General features: G+C 35.3%; 1 protein-coding gene and 1 long non-coding RNA gene across 3 annotated transcripts; one reads left to right on the top strand and one right to left on the bottom strand.

Annotated features, from left to right (window-relative positions):
• Nucleotides 1–6,385: 6,385 nt before the first annotated feature.
• Nucleotides 6,386–9,913, bottom strand: LOC147557925 (E3 ubiquitin-protein ligase AIRP2-like). Of its 2 annotated transcripts, none has more exons than XM_086659488.1 (6): nt 9,462–9,913; nt 8,843–8,993; nt 8,437–8,503; nt 8,068–8,302; nt 7,204–7,411; nt 6,386–6,590 (listed from the first exon to the last, which is right to left on the bottom strand). In XM_086659488.1, the coding sequence occupies exons 1-5, from the start codon at nt 9,524–9,526 to the stop codon at nt 7,216–7,218; spliced, it is 714 nt and encodes a 237-aa protein (XP_086515614.1). In that variant the 5' UTR covers nt 9,527–9,913; the 3' UTR covers nt 6,386–6,590; nt 7,204–7,215. The 2 variants fall into 2 exon arrangements, with proteins under 2 accessions (XP_086515614.1, XP_086515613.1); XM_086659487.1 differs by having other exon boundaries at nt 6,572–6,819.
• Nucleotides 9,914–17,136: 7,223 nt separating this feature from the next.
• On the top strand, nt 17,137–22,390 carry LOC147557924 (uncharacterized). Its single transcript, XR_015235388.1, has 3 exons — nt 17,137–17,815; nt 19,561–21,228; nt 21,906–22,390. It is a non-coding gene; the product is annotated as an uncharacterized LOC147557924 (long non-coding RNA).
• Nucleotides 22,391–22,896: the final 506 nt, after the last annotated feature.

Genomic DNA, 22,896 nt, shown 5'->3' with positions numbered 1-22,896 from the left:
TAGAATAATAAAAAATTACAAATCATACAACATCACGAAGTCCATAGTTCACACCTTAGAAATAAGGATCACACCTTAAAACTAAATGATCATGTTTATAGGGTAGTTGTACCGGTCTGGTCAGTCGGTCCACTCGGTCGTGTCTATCGGGTTAAACGGGGCTGTCTTCTGGTCTAGACCCTCTGACTACTTCTCGCCGTTAAATACTCGTCAGACGGATCGGGTATGCCCGTGACGGGTAGCAAGTACCACGGTTTACCTCGAACTAGGGCGGACCCAAGCGGGTACGAAACTTTCGAGCCGTTTTCCCACCCCTAACTAGCATGTTTGATTTAACACAGTTATTTAACATAATGGAGTGAGAAGGTTGCTGCAAACTTTTGATTTGCTCCTTCATTTTTGTAATATTTTACGTGCTTGCTTATTTAATATCTTTGTTATAGGAATGAATTACTACAGAACTTCAACAAAAAAGACCTTATATGGAGCCGAGACATGGTACAATGAACGCGGAGAAGTCAATAAAAGAGTAACCTAACTTCGTAAGCGCAACACAAAAGAAGAATTCCTGCAATGAGCTATGATATATATGGCTAAAAAAGAACCAATTTTAGAATGACCAATTAATAAGGCTAAAAGCCACATCCACGCCCCTATCTCAATGAAATCATACGTACCTTATGCTAGAAGCATTTCCATATACAATGAGATCTACTTTTGATGAGACATTGTTCTTATTTTATTTTTATTTTTTTTTGTTGATGTCCTACCTCTCTTTTTTTTTTGTTAAGATACTACCTCTCTTTCATTCTCACTTTTTTTTTTTTTGAAACTGCTCTTTCACTCTCACTTAAACAATCAAGAGTGGTTGGGAAGCCCAAATATAGAACTACGGTTGAGAAGGAAAAAAAAGAAGTTTATTAAAGGTACCCCATGTTCCACCTCATGATTGAGAGGGAAACTAAGATTTGTTTTTGCTATTATAACAGACCCTTGGGATATTTCCTAATGGCTTTGCTGTGACCTCTCTCTCTATCTAGCTATCTCTCTACTAATGATTGTGGTGGATTCACATCCACATGCTTACCTGAAGGGAGCTCTAGGTCTCCAACCCACCAAATGAAATTTAGAGAGAAAGAACGAATAGATTATCTGTTTATATAAAATGGTGGAATTCGAGCTTGATGGCACATGGGATCATTAGGATCAGCTTCTAGGTCGGTCCCTCTATTCTGGAACATTTTTTTGTGAAAGTTGTGAAACATATTTATGTTGTAAAGCAATCTCACATTGGTGGTGAGACAGAATGTGGTGTTCCTCTTAAGAGGTTAAACACTCTTTCTTAGTGAGGTCTTTTAAAATCGTGAGACCCAAGTGTGCCAAAGCGGACAGTATCACTAGCAGTCCAGAAGGCTGCTCTGCACCATCCTGTAACACGTTATCAGCACGATTCACTCTACTATGATGTGGTCTTGGGAGGGTGTGTTGTAAAGCAATCTCACATTGGTGGTGAGACGGATTGTGGTGCTCCTCTTAAGAGGTTAAACACCCTTCCCTAGTGAGGACTTTTAAATCCATGAAGCCCGGTGTTCCAAAGCGTGCAGTATCACTAGCAATCCAGAACGCTGGTCAGCACCATCCTATAACAACTTCAATCTTAACATAAAAAAAATTCATGGCCAACTTCTTCACATGGACGCAGTAAAATCTTCACCTCTCAATTTGGAACACGGAAAATTAGTAGCCAAGATCGGAGCGAAATTTGAATTTATACATGACTAGCCTAAAATTGCTATAAAATAATTTGTTCTTATAGAAGAACATCCCAAAAATTAACATGTAGAAATAATTTTGTGTTTTTTACCTCATTTCCTCAACACAAATTGGTATTTGAGTTTATCTATTTGGAATTACAATTTTTCCCAAAAATGATAATGTCGTGTTTGGCGTGTCAAAAATATGTGATTATGATGGACAACGATCTTTTGATTTCTACTTTATGATTCTAGTACCGTGCAAGATTATAGTGGGTGGCCCACTCAATGGGCGCCTACATCTTAACCGACTTAGAGAAAGAATCGGGCGTATCTCACTGTGATTTTTTATTTTATTTCTTTCATTCAAATTTAACTTCGGGTCGCCTGCACAGAAGTTAGCAAGAGAAAGAGAAAAAAAAAGGGAAGGATTAACACACGCTGACAAATAATGGCAGTTTTGAAAGATATATATCAACTTTAGCAGTATGTAGACGGAATTAGAAAAAGTGGACCAATTTTGAATCTTCCAAAAAACAGACGACTAAAAAGGAAGTTGATCGTAAAGTAAGGGTGAAATAGAAAATAACCGTATATCTTATTAGGAAGCTTGGCCAATTCTTATTATTTAAAAACTCTGCTCTATCTAAAATTGACCCAACTAATAATAAAAAATCAAAATCAGAAATCCACACAATCAAAATCAATCACTAAAATAATCAAAATTAGTAGCTCAAAACAATGGAGTAACGGTAAGTAAATCAAACTAGTAACCCAAACAAAATCAATAACCTAAAAAATCAAAATCAGTAACCTAAAGGCCCAAAACAATTAAAACTAAAGTATTAGAAGTATTAGAAGTTTTAGAAAGAATTGAAAAGAAGAGGAGAAATGCTATCTGCGTAGATGGTAGATAACAAAAGCTTGACTCTGTTTTTATAACTTTGATAACAAGTGATAAGTCGAGAACCTTAGATTTCATTAGGCATCTTCAATTTATATAACAAAATGCACCCTGCGATTAATGTTAGAGAAGAAGAAATGAGATGATCAGAGGCATAATGAAGATGATGGAGCTTTACAAAGAAAAAGGTAATGATGAACAACGGATCACCTCAATCCTTCTCGTCTTTCTCTCTATCTGTCCAAGTTAAAGAAACCCTAGGTGTCCATGAATGGCCAAACAAAGTCTTATAAGGACCCCATATAAGACTTAAGGACCTCATCTGATTGGCTAAGTTTTCGTCCGATTTTCGCAAAATACGAACATGAGCAACAAATTGCTTGTTTTCTAGGGTTCCAAAACCTTAGAAACTAAACTCAAGTTTTTCCTCAAAATCCTTGATTTTTAGAATTACTTAACTAAAATCCAAGTATAACCTATTGAAACTTTGGATTTAAATAAGAAAATATTTATTTTTTCTGTGTAGGTTCTCAACCAGTGGTGCCTTTGGTTTGTTTGATCTTGCCATCTTCAAAAATTGCCTTCTCACACTTTGTTGTTGCAAGGAGTAAGAAGCTAAGAAAGGAGAGGAGGTACGAAGTTTCTTCAACTAGTGGTGCTTTTGATTTACCTCACCATCTTCAACAAGAAGACGGTGAAGAAGAAGAAGAAGAAAAAGAAAAAGTTATGAGGTACTCCAACCAGTAGTGCCTTTGATTGTTCTTGTCATCTTCAACAGAAAGATGAAGAAGTTGGAGAAGAAGACGAATAAGGACGAAGACAAAGAACCCTGTGAAGGCTCTTCAACTAGTGGTGTCTTTCATTGGTCATGCCATCTTCAACAATACTCGTTTCACACTTTATTGATGTAAAGAGTTATCGAAACTTTAGCTGAGTCCCAGGGAAAGCTTTTCTTGTGGAAGCTCACTTATAGCATTCTTCCCACTACCTTGGTCCTCTCAAGATTCATACCCATATAGATTCAACATTGCTTATTAGAGCATCTCCAATGCAACACTCAATCTTAGAAACTCCGAGTGCCACCTAGGATTTTTAGAGTTTTTTCTTAAAAACCATCTCCAATGCAACACTCTATTTGGATCTCTAAGATGACGTGTCGAGGGTGGAATAGAGATATCTCAAGAGGACACTCTATTTCTAGAGTGTCCTCTTGAGATATCTCTAATTGTCCACCTCATCAATATTTGATTTTCAACCAATAGAAATCGAGTCTTCTATATTTTCCAAAATAACTAATTATTTATTTACAAAAATAACTATGACATGTAAGTAAATAAGACAAGTTTTGAGTTTTGCATTGGAGACACAAAAAATTTGAAGATCTCTATTGACGCCACCTAGGAGTGAGAATCTCAATTGGAACTTGACACATAAGATGAATAGAGATTTTTTTGAGTTTTGCATTGGAGATGCTCTTATGTAGCATCAAACATAGATTCATGGCAACACCTCATCTTTGAAAGCTCTTTCCCTGGAGCCATTTGCTTTTAACTTTCATTGGCAATCAGAATTGAGACACCAAGAAAGGAAAGAGTGAATTGCACTAAGAACACTCAAATTGTAGTAGGGCTTCTCCAATGCAACACTCAAACTCTAAATTTTAGATTGCCACATAAGATTTTTTTAGAGTTTTTTTTTAAAATCCATCTCCAATGCAAAACTCAACATGAATCTCTAAAGTGATGTGTCAAGATTTATTTTAGAGATCCCTAAGAGAGCACTCTAAGAGCATCTCCAATGCAAAACTCAATCTTAGAAACTCGGAGTGTCACATAGGATTTTCTGAGTTTTTCTTAAAAAATCATCTCCAATGCAAAATTAAATTAAGATCTCAAAGATGATGTGTCGAGGATGGAATAGAGATATCTCAAGAGGACACTCTAGAAATAGAGTGTCCTCTTGAGATATCTCTAATTGTCCAACTCATCAATATTTAAATTTCAACCAATAGAAATCAAGTCTTCGTATTTACTTTTTTACAAAAATAACCATGCCACGCAAGTGAAAAAAAAAATGCATTGGAGACATATAAGATTTGAGGGTCTCTATTTTCGCCACCTATGAGTGAGGATCTCAATTAGAAGTCGACAAATAGGACGAATAGAGATTTGTTTTTAAGTATTGCATTGGAGATGCTCTAAATTTAGAGTGTCCTCTTGAGGATCTCTAAGTGTCACATAAGCAAATCAATTAGTTTTAAACCAAAATATAGGTTTTTATAGTTTCTCTTGAGTGTTGCCTGGAGAAGGTTTTCGAATAGAGTGTTTCTAAATTGCCAAACAGGAAAGAGACCATTTAGAGATCCATTTTCGCACTTGACACATAGGATTTTTAGAGTTTTTCTTGAGCCTTGCATTGGAGATGCTCTTATGTGTCAAGACTTAGTTGAGTTTCTCTTTTCTAGATGTCAATATTGAGATACTCAATTCAAAAGACATCTCCAATGCAACACTCTAAAAACTTAACAGTAACTTAATGTCGTTTCCTAAATGGGCAGATTTGCTTTAAATATTGAGTAGTCAATTAAGATCCTCAAAAGAAATCTCAGATATTGAGTTTCTTCTTGAGATATCTCAACATTAAATGATGCCACATCGTTTTGAAATCCAAATTGAGTCTTGCATAGGAGAGTTTTTTGCAAAAAAAAAAACCCAAAAAATCTTAGGTGGCTCTTTGAGCTTTTCAATTTGAGTGTTGCATTGGAGATGCTCCAAGAAAGGAAAGAACGAACTCTAAGAAAAAGTTATAAAATTAGATAAGTTCTAGCCTACTTCCTCAATCCAAATAAACATGGATCTTGGGGAATCGAGAGACATGTGAAGTCCTATACCAGAATAAACATCCTAAACTAATTGACTGTTTGCGGAGTAAGAAGGGTAGCGGACAATCAGTTAAACGTCAGAACGCTAAACAAACTGCTACCACTTCTTCAAAACCACCAACTCCATATAGAGCCAAATGCGATTTTGATGTCTCCTTTGAATATATCAAAGAATTTGCTGCTACAGGAATTACGTTTCATTCTCAAGATGGTATTTGTATGGCAGGGAAAACACTCCTGATCAGATGCAGATCAGGAGATGAAGGCGAGACTTAGGCGACACTGACTGTTATACTTTGGCCAAGCATAAACGACTTTTACAACTAATTTTGAAAGACACTCATCTGACATCGTTGTCGGTCTGAATGGTGAGTTTACAACATTGACACAGCAAGAAGCGGATTCTACAAGTCCAATTCTACAAGTCCAAACTCTCTAAGAATCCTTTTGATTTTGTTTCTTCAAACCATGGAAGTAGTCAAGACAAGCTAATAGCACGGCAAATGATCTTGCAAAACAAGCTAGAAAATCTAAGGTTTCACGAGAATGGGGTAAAGTAATGATGTAAATGCAGTTGGCCTCTCTCATTGATGAACTGAGACTCAATGTACGAAAACCCTTTCGTGTAATATAATGGAGTTCTTTACAAAATATGAATAGTGTTTGTCTTAAAAACCTTAAGATTCCTAGCATCTTTCCACAAAATTCAATTTTCCTCCATGCTAATTAGCATTTATAGCATTCCCCAAACCCATATTTGTATCTAGAGAGAAATCTTGGATTTTGCGTCCAAATCTAAGGTCCACTCTTAACTCTTACACCAATACCCGACCTAAATCTGAATTCTTTTTTAATCCAGATCAAGTACAGATGCCCATCTATATGCAATTACAGATCCCTATGCAACCCTTATATTTCAAAATACCCCATACTCAAGGCATTAGAAACCAAAATGAAGAAAGAAAAATAAAAGTACTTCATAATTTTTTTAACTTTGAGAAAATATCTAGTATGAAAATAAGCACCTAGAACTTTCATATGAAGATTGGACCTATCATAAGATAAAGAAACATCAAGAACACTATTAATAGAGCTTGAAACTCAGGAAACTATAGCTGAAACTTCCAACCAACGCGAAAACTTCTTTGAAAGAACTATCCTTAATGAGCAGAGAACTAGTTTCAATTTTCGCTCGAAATTTCGAGCTCTTTGAACTGGGTTTTGAGGAGGGCAACATGCTCAGAAAAAAACAAGGGACAATGGGCAATTCACCAAATGACCTAAAACAAATTTCATTTAAAATTAGGCCCTAAACTTTTTTTGGGTTTAAAAATGAACACTAAACCCATCGCCCCTATATATGTGTGTGGCGGGCCATTACATCAAACAAGTTAACCCGTAGTCTATAATGAGATAAAATGTAGTGGATATAGTACAAGGCATTACACCTAAGAAAGTACGGGCAAGTGGGCAACAGTCCGTGTAACACCCCAAAGACGTGAAATAGAACAGAACTTAAGAGAAGAATTATTTACCATTGCCGAAAGTTTAAACAGATTTTTTGCAAATATGAAACAATACGATTTACAATTTTAATTGAACTAAAGAAGTTAAGTGTATTTATATACATCCATGTGGCTTAGAGTAAGAACAAATGCACTAACCTGACATGAGAATCATAGGGAAACAAAGACAGGATCTGCTACTATAAGAGGAAGCTTATCAACATAAAGGAACAGCCTTCGTATGTTCTCCTGGATTATAGAAGACAGGTCGATAATATCACGGCTATCAGTATATATCCAGAGGTCACAAGAGTTCACTCTTTTGAGGGTTTGCCTACAGAAGGGGCACGACTCAGACCGTGCACGCCTGAACAACACAGAAGTTGTCAAAATCTATAGATAGCATTCAATGTTCATGAAGTTACACAGTATTACTGTACAAGAAAAAGCAAGTAAAATCTGCAATAATTTGTGGGATTAGGTCTTCTAGAAAGAACCCACAAAAAATCCTACCGAAAAGCAGCAAAAGTGGAATCTGTAGGCTTTTATGAATCCAAAACTAGAAAAATTACCAGCCATATAGGCCATTTTTGTGGTCGGACCAAGATGAAAAACAGCTTATGGTCTTAGAAGTATTACCGGACAGCTCAGAAAATTAGTAACGGAATCAAATAATCCCCCACCAATCAGAGTTTGATTTTGTTCTGTTAATCCCCTTTAGAAGTCAAGACCAAAAAGATCTTAGGTTTCGGTTAATCCAAAAAGACGTATCAGGTCAGAACCATATGCCTCTCCTCTGGTCCATTTATGGGATCAATCAACATGAAGCTCTACTTTTATGCAGTAATTCATCCATAAGATAACAAGGGAACGCTACCCCAATGATATAAGCAGAAACATAGGAAGATCCTTCATAAATCAAATTCTTCCCACCAATTATTATGACTCTCCACTTGTCAAGCAAAGAGAAGCAGGGCAAACATAACGGAATGAATTTAATGAGTTCAGATAGAATGTGCCTACCAATCTCGATAACACTTCATACACAATGCGTGATTGCAGGTAGGCAAAACAACCTTAGAGTTCATCTCCATGCAAATTCCACATTCCTTTTCCCTCTCTATATCATCTGCAGAGAGTTTTCCCTTCAATATCCCATCCTTTTTTCTAAATTTTGTTGCACAAATCTCCCTCTGTTTTCGATCATCCAGATCAGTAAGTCCTCTTTCGAGTTGCAATAAAGAGGGAAATATTATTGCTGTCCATACACAAGAAAACTAAGTAAATGTGACCATAATCGGGTGCTTATCTTTTAACAAATGCTTATAACAACAAGAAAAAGAAACAGATGAAGTACCCAACTTTCACAAGAAGCAAAAAAAAAATACTCACCATAAAATTCTCTTATACTAGCTTTTCTTTCATCAATTGACATAGTACTCTTTCCATTTGCATAAACCTGCAATTTTTCTCCTACCATTACAACCCCAAAGAAGAACAATTCACTACAAACATATTCTCAATGAAAGTGATCGTATAACAAAGTGCCAAGAAAGCACGGAAGCTAGAGTTACTCCCAAATAGAAAAAAGAAACCATTACATATTAATAACAATTGACTTCCATGAATTCAACGACAGTCCCCAAGATATGTCGTCAAACTATCTAAGTAGGCATGCCCAAGTTTTGGATTGTGGCTTCATTATTTAAGATTAACACTTGCAAAACAAACATGTTCACACCCAAAAGGAGTGCGGAAGAACAAGCTCATACATGGTGCAGAATAGATAAGAATTCACCTTATAAATAAGGATTCTAAGCAATCCTAGGGCCCCAGCTAGATTACAATCAGTCCATTGAAATAGAAAAAGAAATAAATGTGCAGCTGGGCTATAAGATAATCTCATCTGAATGCGAGCACCATCATATTCCCTTGGATAAATTGAAGCACTGTATCAAACAAAAAGAAGAAAAAGTTGAGTATGTAAGTCAAAAGGGTTACAAATAATGATATAAGAAATAACAAGGAATTTTTTTTTATCAACATATAATGCATTTGAAATTGGGGGAAGATTAGATGCTCAAATGCCACCCAGCTAGTTTACATGCCTATATAACACGCCATGATAAACCCATAAGCTAGCACTCAAATGAAAACCCATAAACACATCAAATGGAAAAGAGAGGCTATAGTAAACCTAGCAAACAAAATTGCAGTATCTAGAATTCCATGAGAGATGTTGCTAAAGAGATCAAATAACCAGATAACTTATGATGGGGCAAACTAAATTACACTAGGTTGTAACTATAAAAGGAAACAAATAAATGAACTGATAATAGATCAAAATATATTTATATATATATATATATATATATAGAGAGAGAGAGAGAGAGAGAGAGAGAGAGAGAGATGATTACAGTGTATTAGCGTGTTGAATATCAGCTTCAAGGGCTTTAAGCGAATCCTTGAATGACTTCCGCATGGCTATTTCTTTCACTAAACCAAAATCCCATCCAACGACAAGAACACCAAAGTGATCGCCTCTGTTTCTCAATTCTCTGTTTTCACAACAGTAAACCCTAAAATCCCACAAAACCTCTTGACAATCAAACCCTCCCTACAAACCCTAAATTTCTCGTTTGAAGAAAAATCGGAATCAAAGCGAACCCTCTTTCTCTTTCTCTAGAATTAAGACCGATTTTCACTGTGCTTCTTTCTAGTCTTGAAAGCTAAAAACACTAAAAACGGGGGTTTTCGTATCTGCCACGCAAAGGAGGAGGAGTTATCAATTTGAGAGAAGTACTACTACAGTACTACTGATGAGTAAAATGACTTAAATACCATTTTCTTTTCACGGGAAATTTGCCCCTCGACTCTTTCATTTCCCGGGGTTATAACTTCTCCCACTTGTTGGTCCACTTCCAACTTCCAAAATATTTATTTCTTTCCCAAACAAGTCCACAAAACTATGATTGACATATAAAGTAATCATTTTCAAAAAAAAAAAAAATACAAAGAAACCGACACGTTATGAATCAATCAAATTACACGTGGACAAAAATCATTATTCTGCAATAGAAAAATTGTGAAGTACCTCTCTAAAACATAGATTTGTTGTAGAGATATAACATAATGATAAAAAATGATAAATCAAGATTCACAAACTTCTCGAGTATAGGTCTGATTCTATTTGTCAAAATCTTGGTAATAACTCTATATAAACCAGTACATAAAGAGATAGGTCTATAATCAATCGGTTTCTCTGGATTTGTCATCTTAGGTATAAGAGCAATATTAATATGATTTAAGTTACCCGGAAGTTGCCCTGTTTCAAAAATCCTTCTTATTTGTATTGTAACTTCATCAATGATATTCCAACACTTCTTGTAAAAAATAGCTGAAAATCCATCTGGGACAGGTGCTTTACATGATTTCATCTCCTTAATTGTTTTCCATACTTCATCCTTCGAAGGAGGGATGCTTATCAATCAATTCTCACTTGCCATTAAGGATCTATCTATTAATACTGAGTTTTCCAGATATTGGCTTAACTCTTGATGCCTTGTTATAATAATCAAGAAAAACATTAGTGGTAACAGTTGGATTATCCGACAAAGAATCGTCTAACTTGACAGTATGAATATTATTTCTTCTTCTTCGATTTAAAACTGATAGATGAAAGAAACTCGTATTCTGATCAATGTCTTGGATCTAATGCTTCTTCGCCCTTTGTAGCCAAAATAAGTCCTCCGTTTTTCTCAACCTAGTGAGTTTCTTAGTCACTCGATTTTCTTCCTTTATTACTTCCTGAGTAGGTAATTTCGACTTCATTAACAATAACTCCTCGGTTACTGTGATGCTATGAAAAATTTGACCAACATTTGCCTTGCTCTATAACTTCAATTTCTTTGCTAGTTGTGGTAGTTTATTAAAAAATCCCCCTCTTATAGCACCCCCAACTCTATGTTATTATATCTTCAAACCCATCATGTACTGTCCAGTGAGCTTAAAACCTAAACGATATTTGACCCCTTATTTTTGGTTTCTCTGTATTCAATATGATTGGAGCATGATCACTATTGAATCTAGGTAAATGTTTTACATTTGAATCTGGAAACCTAAGTCTCCAAGATGGATTTGCAAAAACTCTGTCAAGTCGTTCTCGAATATGTGTAGTTACCTTTCTTCCATTTACCCAAGTATAAGTAGGTCCCGAATAATCAATATCAATTAGTTCATAATCTGAAATCATGTTTCTGAATTTTTCCGTTGCTCCTCTATTCATACCTGAACCTCCCCATTTTTCGATATCATTAGCTACTGCATTAAAATCTCTTATTTCACACCCACAGTTCCTGTATCTGATTTAAAATCCCTAATAAAATTCCAGAATGCTTCTCTACAATTAGTATTGACGGACCATATACTATTAACGAACTCCAATAATGTGTAGCATAAACTTCTCGATGTATATGATTCGCAGATGCCGAAATAATCTCAATATTAATTTCATCATCCCATGAACTTTCTGACGAACCCTGTAGACGGCACAATAAAATAATTTTTGTAACTCAGTTTGCTTACCCAACTTTCTGATGAACTTGTAGATAGTTTTGTTTCAGACAAAAAAAAAACTATGGTTGGTTTAGTTGCCTGGAGGAATGAATTAAAGGACATTAATCGTCGGAGCATTCCCAGCTCCCAGAAAATTCCAGCTTTGTCTGATGATTGTAAATGCGGCCTTAATGGGTTGGCCGCATAACCTTAGTTTTTATTTCCTGTACTCAAAAGTTCGAGCTCTTTTCCCATCTTCTGCGACTACCATGGGTACCATCTCTTCTTCATGTCGACTTTTTTTTGTTATTCTTCTCACCTGTGTCTGATTTAGTTTCATTAGATTTTGATCCCACTCTAGCCAACTTCTCCCAACTACCTTCACTCTTATCCTCAATAAATCGATTGTTTCCTTCATGAACTGAGGTATTTTTTATTTCCTGTTCTTGATTCCTCTTTCCACCCCTTAAATCCAATTTACTCAATTCCATTAAGTGATTATCATTTTTTATACTTTTCTCACTGCCTCTGTTTCTTTAGTTGCCACTTCCTTCATTCTCAACGAGCTTTTACCAACTTCTACTATGTTCTCATGTACATTCTTCCTCTTCAGTCTTTTAGTTACAACCTCCTCCACACCTTCTCAATGTCCTTGACGGAACAAATATCTCGATAATATTTGCTTCATCAACCAAGCTTTCTCTTGAATTTCTAACACTACTTCCTAATGGAAAAGAGTGTGTTTTCATAGTCCCTTCCATTACTTCTGTTGGATCGATTATTCTCCGATTTTCCTTCTGTGATATCTTTCCCTAATCCTTTTCTATAGTCTTCACTGTCTCCCTTGTTAAGTTACTAGTGTTTCTTCCAATAAGTTTTTCACTATCTTGTTTTCCATTGTCATATATGAAATTTCTTTTGAAATCTGCCTTCGTATCATCCGAAAATCTCGGAAGCAATAAAAAAAGAAAAACTCTTTCTACAACCCCTAGTTTTTCGTCTTCCCTAATTGTGTATGAATAGTTTTATCCATATAAAAAGTATAAGTAGTGTTGAGTAAGGATGCTTACATATTTAATAGCTGTTTTATTCATTTACTAGGTATAACCCGTGCCTCCGGCACGGTACAATTCATCGAATGCGATAAAAATGTTATGATATTACACTTCAACACTAAAAGGCCTCATATATGACTTAAACTAAGGTTATGCTTTCATGAATATCTGAAATGAGAAATGGAGAAACCAATTACATGTTTAAGAGAGTACATTAGTGATATGTATTGACCTAGGACGATTGTCCTCCGCATAAAAAACTCTACTCCCATAGAAAACGTATCAATTTTTATTCCCAATACATTGGCACTAATTAGAATCGAAATATTTTTATTGAAAATAAAAATATCAATTTTTTATAAATTGTAATTTATAGTAAAGGACTTTATTACAAAAAAAAAAGTAATACGGCTGATTATTGTTTAATCTCGTCTGCCGCTTCGACCAGCAGAGTTGTATGATCTTCACCTTTATAGATATATTTGTGTATATATTTAAGTGTATCAATCTCACGTGTTGAATTGAAGGGTTTAATGAGCAATTCTTTCGCATGATTGTCTTTTGATGAGTTCATCCCCACCTTGATGTGACAATCCTTTCTTGATCCCTCTATACACAATAGCATAGTAAAACATGAGACTAAGACAACGTGGTAACCACTTATATAATTTTAGGGTAAATAGATGAAAAAAATATCTCCCTATCCAAAAGTAATACTAACTTAACTCTTATGATATAGTTTAAATTTGTCCAGATACAATAGTACGTAGTAAGATGAAAGGTAGTACTATCATAACAAAACAAATTTGTTTTCTCGTTTGAAACCATTGTGGGTGAGTGAAAAAATTAGCTGGTGGAGACGTTGAAGGAAGTGAAACCTCTACATACAATATATAAAAGGGTCGTAAGGAAAATATGGAAGGGTAGTTTTAAAAAATTTCAAGCAAGTAAGCCAATGAATATAAGTGAATGAGAAGAAATACAACACTTCAGCCACTAAGTGACAGCCAGTTAAAAAACCCTAGCAGTAGACATACACTAACTGATAGTGAAATAGCTATCTACTTTTGTCTTTGTGAATGGATGATTATATGGCAAAGGAAGGTGTCAAAGTAGGAATAGGAAAAAAAGCCAAACTGACCTAAGACATGGTGGGTTATCGATACATGGAGGCTAGCTTATCTATACATTGTCAAACGTCATTTCATATATAGGCGTATGGCAGTTCATATATAATCATATGGCAGTTTATATATATATATATATGACAGGTTTTGGTAGTTTAAACTATATATAAGAATAATCACATGAAACAAAGATTAAAAAGGGGGAAAAGCAACAATTAAAACATATTTATCTCAGATGTTAGCTTGTGTTTTCAACCAAAAGCTAATACTTCTTTCCAATAAAACATATTTATCTCAACTACTCCTTTCTTATGATAATAAAGGGGGAAAAGCAACAAACCAATTCTTATGATAGTACTACCTTTCATCTTACTACGTACTATTGTATCTGGACAAATTTAAATTTTCTGGAGGTTTTTTTTTATTATTCTGATATGTGTTTGACAATAGTACTAACCTGTCAGTGACGATGGAAGTTGGAGATATCGAGGACACTGTTGGATGCAATATGTAAACCCTGGATATAAAATGTGAAAGAGGCAAACTAAAGTTTCCATGATTGTAAGCGAAACAATGAACTATATGAAATAGAAACCAACTTCAAATTTCTCAAAATGCAAACTCAATAGAAACAAACGACAAAGCCATAAGCTATTTGAGGAGTTTTGTCAAACACATTATGTGCAACTGTTTGAAATAATAACCCTATTGAGACCAACTTCGAATTTCTTAAAATGCAAAGGTATAAGCTATTTGGGGAGTTTTGTCAAACACATCAGGTGCAACTATTTGAAATAGAAACCCTATTGAGACCAACTTCAAATTTCTCAATATATAAACTCAATAGAAACAAAATACAAACTAATTTCAGAATTTCTCTTTACAAACAAACTAACAAACTACAAACCTACTATTTCTATGAAAACAAACTACAAACACACTATAAAAGATTGGCAGAACTTCTCTTTAAAAACAAACTAACAAACAGTTGCTAGCTATTTCTATGGAAACTAGGGAACAAACCAATTACAATATAAGGAAATGGTAGAGAGATGTTTTGAAACTTACCAATGTACAGTGAAATTTTGAAGGATGCTGGTTACTCAGTTTCTGAAGCATACTTTTATAGTGTGTTTGATCAACGACTTAGATTGGTCAATGAAATAATTACAACCAATTAAAGAGCCTATCCCATTACCAATAAATTAGAGTTACGTATGGATAATGGAACGTCATGATTTATCATGAGATAAATAAAAGGCCAAGATTTATCATGGGTTTGTCATAGTCAGCACTTTTCAACCTGTTTTATTATGGCCGCGACTTTGGGGAATAAAGAAAATTCTCCGGGGAATAAATTCTCGAGGGAATCAAGATTTTTTTGAAAATTCTCCGAGGAATAAATTTTTATGGGGAATACAGAATACATTTTTTTGAAAGTTCTCCTCCATCTCATTTGTTCTCTCTGCCACTTCTCGACACCTCATCATCTTCTCCGGCGAAAGTCGCCGGCCGGCCAATTTTTCGGCCGGCGACCTTCAAACATAAACATAAAAAAAAATATTTAATTTTCTCTCTCCTATCTCTCTCTAATTTTTTTTTCTGAAGTGGAACAAAGATCAGAGAAGAGCAGCTGTAAAAGATGAAAGCCCTGATCAGGAAAAAGGATTGATTTTTGTCTTCAAGGTCATACATGAATCTGAGAAACGATTTGCAGTAAAAAGTAAATCAACATAGTTCACAAATTTAGTCAATGCAAAATCTCAGACCAAAAAAAAAACGAAAAACAAAAATAAGGAAGATAGATGAAGATCAGAAAAAGGAAAACCCACGCTGAACTTTTCAGAAGCTCGAACCCCTGTACTGAAAGAGGAAGCTTCGATATTACGAGAAGCTTCAACAAAAGGTGTTGCAGATCTGATCAAAGTAGACATAGCCATTGATGAAGATCAGCTAAAATCCTTCTGAAGCCAATCTAAAGGACGGAATGAAAAACCCTAGACTTGTTCCCTTTTTATAGAGAGAGAAAACTAACCCCTCCCAAATGCCAACATCAAAAGAAATCAAAGTTCATTCATCAAATTAGGGCATTTGGGAGGGGTTAGTTTATTTTAAAATTTCTGACATCAAAAGAAATCAAAGTCCATTCATCAAATTAAGGCATTTGGGAGGGGTTAGCCATTGAAGCTTCTCGTAATTTACAAAGATCAGTTGTAAAAGGTCTCTTCTCTGATTTTTGTTTGTCCTCGTGAGAACAGACCTTCTCTCTCTCTCTCTAGAGTTCTAGAGAGAGAGGAAAGAAAAAAAATTAGAGAGAGAAAATATTAAAAAAAAAATTATATTTGAAGGTCGTCGGCCGGAAAATTGGCTGGCCGGCGATTTTCGCCGGAGAAGATGAAGTGGTAGAGAGAGGTGATGAGATGGAGGAGCCTTTTGTATAGCATCTTCTAAAATTAGAAGCCCCTTAGCAATAAAAAGAAACATAAAAAGTCAATCTTATTTGACTAATTTTAAGAAAAGTCTTTATTCTCTGGAGAATTTTCTTTATTCCCCAAAGCCGCGGCCTTTATTATATAGATATAGATTATTCAACAATGGATAAAATAACACACTAATAAAACATAATCATTTTATTTGTATTTATACTCGGGTTTTAGTTCTTTGACTCGGGTTTTACCAATTTTTATTTGCTAAACTCAGTTTGAATACCAAAATCAGGTTCAACTTTAACTCGTAAGTTGTAGCTCACTACAAAAAATTCAGATTACTTGGAAGCCTTCATGCAAAATGGAAAGAGGGAACAAATTGGATGACTATTTGACATGGTCGTAAGCCGTTACAGATTCGGTCCAGTGCTTCGTGCTTTGAACTGTTAATTTTTTTCCTCCGCTCGTTTTCAAAAGTAAAAATGAAGTGAACGGCCATTTCACATGATTGCATTATGGTCCATCCCTGTAATTGGTGATTTTCCTTTTCTGGAATTCTAAGATGGCTCTTGAAGAGAATGGTTTACCGTTTTAAGTTCTCCTCGGGGTTTACGTGTAGGCGGTGGGATTGTGTTGCATTGCCAGATGATGTTGATCGTTGCGATGAAGCTTCTTTTGTTTGGAAATAAAGGAGTTAGCATCCGAGGTAATTCTGCAGCTATTTTATTTGCAATAATCTATTTTCATTTTACAACACTATAATTGACTACTGAAGTTTGTCCAGTTAATAACCAGTTAACAACAGGTCATTTTACATGATTGCATTATGGTCCATCCCTGTAATTGGTGATTTTCCTTTTCTGGAATTCTAAGATGGCTCTTGAACAGAATGGTTTACCGTTCTAAGTTCTCATCGTGGTTTACGTGTAGGCGGTGGGATTGTGTTGCATTGCCAGATGATGTTGATCGTTGCGATGAAGCTTCTTTTAGATTGGAAATAAAGGAGTTAACATCCAAGGTAATTCTGCAGCTATTTTATTTGCAATAATCTATTTTCATTTTACAACACTATAATTGACTACTGAAGTTTGTCCAGTTAATAACCAGTTAACAACATTGCTTCACTCTAATAAGGACACTGGTGTGTGGTGTCATTACTCTGAAATTGAAATGGTTTTTTCTTTGGTGTATAGAGATTAGGGTTTCTAATGGGTTTTTTCTTTTCAATTTCAGGTGTTTATGAAATTGAATTGAAGACCAAAACCAAAACTGATTAAGTAAATTGAAATGATGTTCTAATGGGGTTTCATTGCATCACCTAATTCTTCTTCTTTTCTTCTTTTAATTGAGTCTTACTAGATAGATGCTTCTTTTCTTCTCTTTCAGGCTTATTGAGAAGTTGATAGATGAAATTTGGGGTTTGATGTTTATAGAATCACCTAATTTTGATTTTGTTTTCGGGGTTGTAGGAGGGTTTGTTACAAGATGAACACACACTCTGTATGAAACCAAATCTTCAAATTACTCTCAAGTTCATTAAAGAGATAAGTGGCAATACCCATATGACGAGCAGAGTCGAAAAGATCGATTGGCTCCTTATACTCAAACAGTAAGTTTTTTCTTGGTTTAATAAGAAAGCTCCTCTTAAATTTCATGTTCAGATTTGTGATTCTGTGTGGCAATATGTAATGTGTTTCAAGAATATTTACTTGTCCAAATGATTTGTAAATAAAAATAGTCCACTTGAATTCTATGAGGTAGCTAGGAGTTCGTTTTGTAATGGTTTTTTATTGCATCATTTCTATTCAATTGAGGTATAGAGATTAGGGTTTTGTTTATTTGATTTTTTAAGGATAGAGATTAGGTGTTTTGGGTGATGAAATCGATGACACACACTGAAGATATGGTTTTTTGATTGAAATGGTTTAGGGTTCATGGCAGTTAATTGTTTTTAATTGGTTTATTGTTATTCAATTTTACTTTGCTTCATTGTTTTAATGGTTTTTGTTCATGGTTCTTGATTGTTTTTACTTCGAATCGAGTTTTTGATTGTGTTTAGGGTTCGTGGTCATTGCATAATTTTTATTCAATTTAGGTATAGAGATTAGGGTTTTGTTTATATGATTTTTAGGTTTAGAGATTAGGTGTTTATGGGTGATGAAATCGATGACCAACACTGAAGAAATGGTTTTTTGATTGAAATGGTTTAGGGTTCATGGCAGTTAATTGTTTCAATGGTTTTCATTCATGGTTTTTTTATTGTTTCAATGGTTTTCATTCATGGTTTTTGATTGTTTTTACTCCAAATCGATTTCATTGTTTAATTGGTTCATTGTTATTCAATTTTACTTTGGTTTCATTGTTTTTACTCCAAATCCATTTCAGCCTCCAAATAGCCGCGTCACAGCCTCCAATTTCTCTGTTTTAAACAATGTGTTGTCTCGTGTACTCGTACACCAATTTAATACTTTAGACAAAAGAAAGAATTCTGACTGCAGATATTTTCCGAATTTCACAGCATCTCAATGAGTATTACTAATCTGCTGACTCTTGTCATTGAGCCAATTATAAGCAAATCCTTTACTCTCTTCACCCTGAAATGTTCCTTACTTTTTCCAGAGAACACTTGCTTATATATTTGGATTTGATCTTCACCTATCTTATAGATAGAGTTATATGGAGCCAATCGATCACATAATTATAACAAATGCTTCACCTATGGTAAAATTTTATAGGCGATGGCATTTTATATGGACCAAAGATTTTCAGGTGATTTCATCGTTACTTAATGATATTGATTCTTAGTCCACTTTAGCTTTCTATTTCAAAGGTAGATGAAGCATTTGGAAGAGAATATGCCTCTCTGAGCGTACAAGACCAAGTTTTACTGCTATCATCGTTACTTAATGTTGTCTGTGCTGAATCACATGTTATTAATTTGCTATTTTAGTGCCCGGGTTTAAGGTTGGTTTTCATGTGGTAAAGAGACATCCTAGGTCCATGCATTAATATGTAGACATTGCAAGTTCGCAACCATCGAACTTTGGGAGGACACATAACTTTAAAGTAAATTTCTTCTAGGAGGTCCATCTGTTGATAGCCAGAATGCTTGATCAAAATGAGTCGGAAATATTTTCTCTGTTGCTCCATTCGCTCCCAATTCTTCTCAGTTTTTACTTAGTTTACATAAGAAGCATTATAGGGTTTTTAATTGGTTTTTCAATTGATGAAATCGTGCCAGTTAATTATTTTTTATTGGTTCATTGTTTTTCAATTTAGGTTCAGAGATTTAGGGTTTTCTTTCTTCGTTTTTTATGGTGATTTAATGGTTTTTAATTGTTGAAATCATGGCAGAAGAAATGGTGAATCACACACCCACATCTTCAGAAAAGAAGATATCTTCATGGAAGAAATATCTCCCTAAACTTCAGCAAAGAATCAAACTTCTGAAGGTATGTTCTTCCCCAAATCTTAACGGTAGTAATCAGTGACCCAGATATCTTCATGGGTCTCCCTAATCTTCAGCAACCAGATCCTCAGAATAAAAAAAAGTAATCTTCATGGTCCTCCCTAATCTTCAACAAAGAATCATACTTCTCAAGGTAAGATATAGGGTACGATATTGTTACCGAATAAATTTCGTCTGCCCCTCTATAAAGACTGTTCTGAAAAAAACATTATGGACCTCTCCACAACTTCAAACTTTGGGTGTTAATTGTCAGGTAGGATATGTCTCTGTCTTTGTCAATTTCATGTCATAATTTGAAGATTTAATTCATAATCTGTTCAACAGGTTTGTTATGTCTTCGTCGGCCGAATCATCGTATGCCTCATCCTCATCCGTCAATCGTCCGTCGTCCCCATCTGTTAATAGCCCACCTTCTCCTTCTTCGTCGACATCGACCTCACAATCTCCCACCCGTCAACCTTCACCATCATCATTTGATGCAGCTGTACCAACTATCCCTGCTTACAGGCGACCTGATTGCCCCCGTTGCCACAGACATTGTCCTAACACCGAAAGCGTGAAAGGTGTTAACATGTCGTACCTGAGAGTCTTTTGCGCACCATGCCAACGAAAATTCACTATGTTGGGTGTCAATGCCATTAGCCGCAAAATTATCTACTTTTCGACGGCAGTTTCCGGTCCTGCTGCATCCAAAGGAAAAGAAGTGGATAACACACTCATGCCTTGATTTTTGTCGCTTTTAGTTACGCTGCCCCGTTTATATGTATTTCCCCTCAATAATGCATCAATTCAATCCTTTAGATGCAGTTCTATTTAATCTTATGTCTTCATATATCATCCTCAATGGTGTTCATTATGTCAATAACTTTCATTCTTGTTCGTGTTTCCAGTTCAGTTCTTTCACACAGGTTTACATTATTTTGTATCTTATATGATTAACTAATTGTCATAGAGTTATTTCTTCTTGGGGTAGTTTTAGATAGTATTTGTTGTGTTGGGAAGCTAATTTTAACTATGTTGTAAGAGTTGGTAATGTGTACTGTTGGGTTTGTGTGTTGCTAACAAGTTATTCCTTGCTTTACGGTTCGTGTAATTTAGATCAATCTTTTATCGGATCGGAAATATATTGGTGGGTAATTTACTTCATCTGCTCAAAAGTATATTCCTCAAATGTACTTGATTGTGAAGTTTGGAAAGAATAGGTACTTGTAGTTGTACTACGCATTCGCCTTCTGCAGACGGTGGCTCAGTTTGTTGGCAAATGACTCGGAAACAATCAGGACCTTCTAAGCTTATGTTCTCCCTTATTATTTAAAAGTTAAAACATGTTAATATTGGACGTCATTTGATGAGATTCATGCCTAAATGCAGGTTTGGAAGAGAAAGGCAGATCAATATTTGGCAGACTTTGGTATATACACAATTATAAGGTAACCCCCTCTTCTCTCACTGCTTGAATTCCATGAGCTTCTGGATTTGGTTCATCGCCTTCATTTCATCTATGATCCTTCCTCAAAGGATGATATTGCACTTATTTGATCAAAGCTTTTTCCGTAGATCAGTATAGGCAATATGTATAATGACGTCTGACTTAGATCTAGCAGTATCATGCTATTTGTGAGAAACTGATCTACGGAATCAACAAACTTAGAACACCTGGGCTACCACTTCGAAACAAATTCCCCACTTTTTGTAGATATGAAGCTGAACTTTGATAGGGGGAAAACTTTCTACACTCGCCAACGGTCTCACAGGAACTCTTGTTTCAAGAGAAGGAAGGGGAGCGTCAGTTCCACAGGAGCTCTTGAACCGGGTTCAGCCCACGGCTACTGGTCCATTGATGAGAGAAGAAGGTGCCGGGGGAATTTGAAAAGAGTGTTGTTCTTTTTCATTAATGTTCTCATAAATGTTCTTATGGATATAATTTTATGTCATTTTGAAGTATTAGTCTGCACATTAGTAACTTGTGGAGATGATAAACTGATAAAGGTGAGAGGAACAAAAGTGGAGTCTTTTCTGTTTAAATATGACAAGGCTTTCCTCTTAATCCTCTTCCCTGTATGTTAAAGGCATATGTATACACAAAGTGTGGTAGTTCTGTGGAATCAACAACTGCAGCTTTAAAGGTCACTAAGTACATGTTTGTTCCGAAAACTCCGGTTACAAAGAGAATATTTACTTCATCGATTTGACACCACTAATGGTCTCTGTGTTTGTGTATAAGATGCAGCAAATTTTCTCAGTTGGTGTTGATGGGAGAATGAAGCCCTTGAAGCATATCAAAGTGTCTGTTTTACTTGACGGCGATGGTCCGAACACAGGGCGAACTGTGATTCTTTGTAGTGCTCATGTGAGTAGGTAAAAGATGATATAGGTAACTGAGTTGCGATCAATTTTACTATCATTTTCGAAAGAAATACATGTGGGATGGATAATGAGAGAGAGAGAGTTCATAGGTGAATGGAATGAGAGAAAGATCATGAGGTATTGTGGTCTTACAAAGAAATCAGTGGGGTTGTAAATGAAGACTGAATCAAAACATGCTAACAGTGTTGTCAGTATTGACTGGAAAATCTGTAGCCTTTGTTTAGTGTAATTTGGTGAATCTATAGTCAAGATGCAGGCTGTAATATGTTGTTTTTACAAGCATCTCTTGAAACTTTGTACTTCTCAAGTAATAATAAACAAATCTGAAGAATGGAAAAATTACAATAATCCTTTCTTGGTTCACCAGTTCCCTCAGGTTTTGAAGCCAAATCCAATGCTTTAAACGTGGCTTCTTCAAATTGCAATGTCTGTTTCAAACCCAATACATTAACATATGAACAACTCAGAACCTAAACTTACGCGAATTGAACCTAAACTAACAACATATATACCTCATTGCAAACTCACACGCCGTATCAAATTGTAAGGGAATTGAACCTAAACTATCACTTAATTATCTCCAATTCTTTAGGAACCAAGTGTCTCTTCTTCCCAATTCATAAGTCTCCACAAGTATGGAGTTGACATATGATTTCGAAACTTGAAAAGCGGCAACTACAAATCTTATGATCACCAATTGCGTCAATGAGATTTCAAACTCTTGAAAAGCCTCAACCATAGATCTTATGTTCGAAGTGAATGGATAAATCCGGATATAATTTAAAAATTTGGGCACGAAAGTAAGGTTTTCGCTACTATTTTCTTTAATCTATCAGTGCGTGTTTTGTTGGGCA

Source organism: Eschscholzia californica, unplaced genomic scaffold (assembly GCF_041429995.1).
Source record: "Eschscholzia californica isolate CP2 unplaced genomic scaffold, dmEscCali1.0.p SCAF_2, whole genome shotgun sequence".
In the NCBI taxonomy this organism is placed as follows: domain Eukaryota; kingdom Viridiplantae; phylum Streptophyta; class Magnoliopsida; order Ranunculales; family Papaveraceae; genus Eschscholzia; species Eschscholzia californica.
This window is presented reverse-complemented; position numbering and strand designations above follow the sequence as displayed.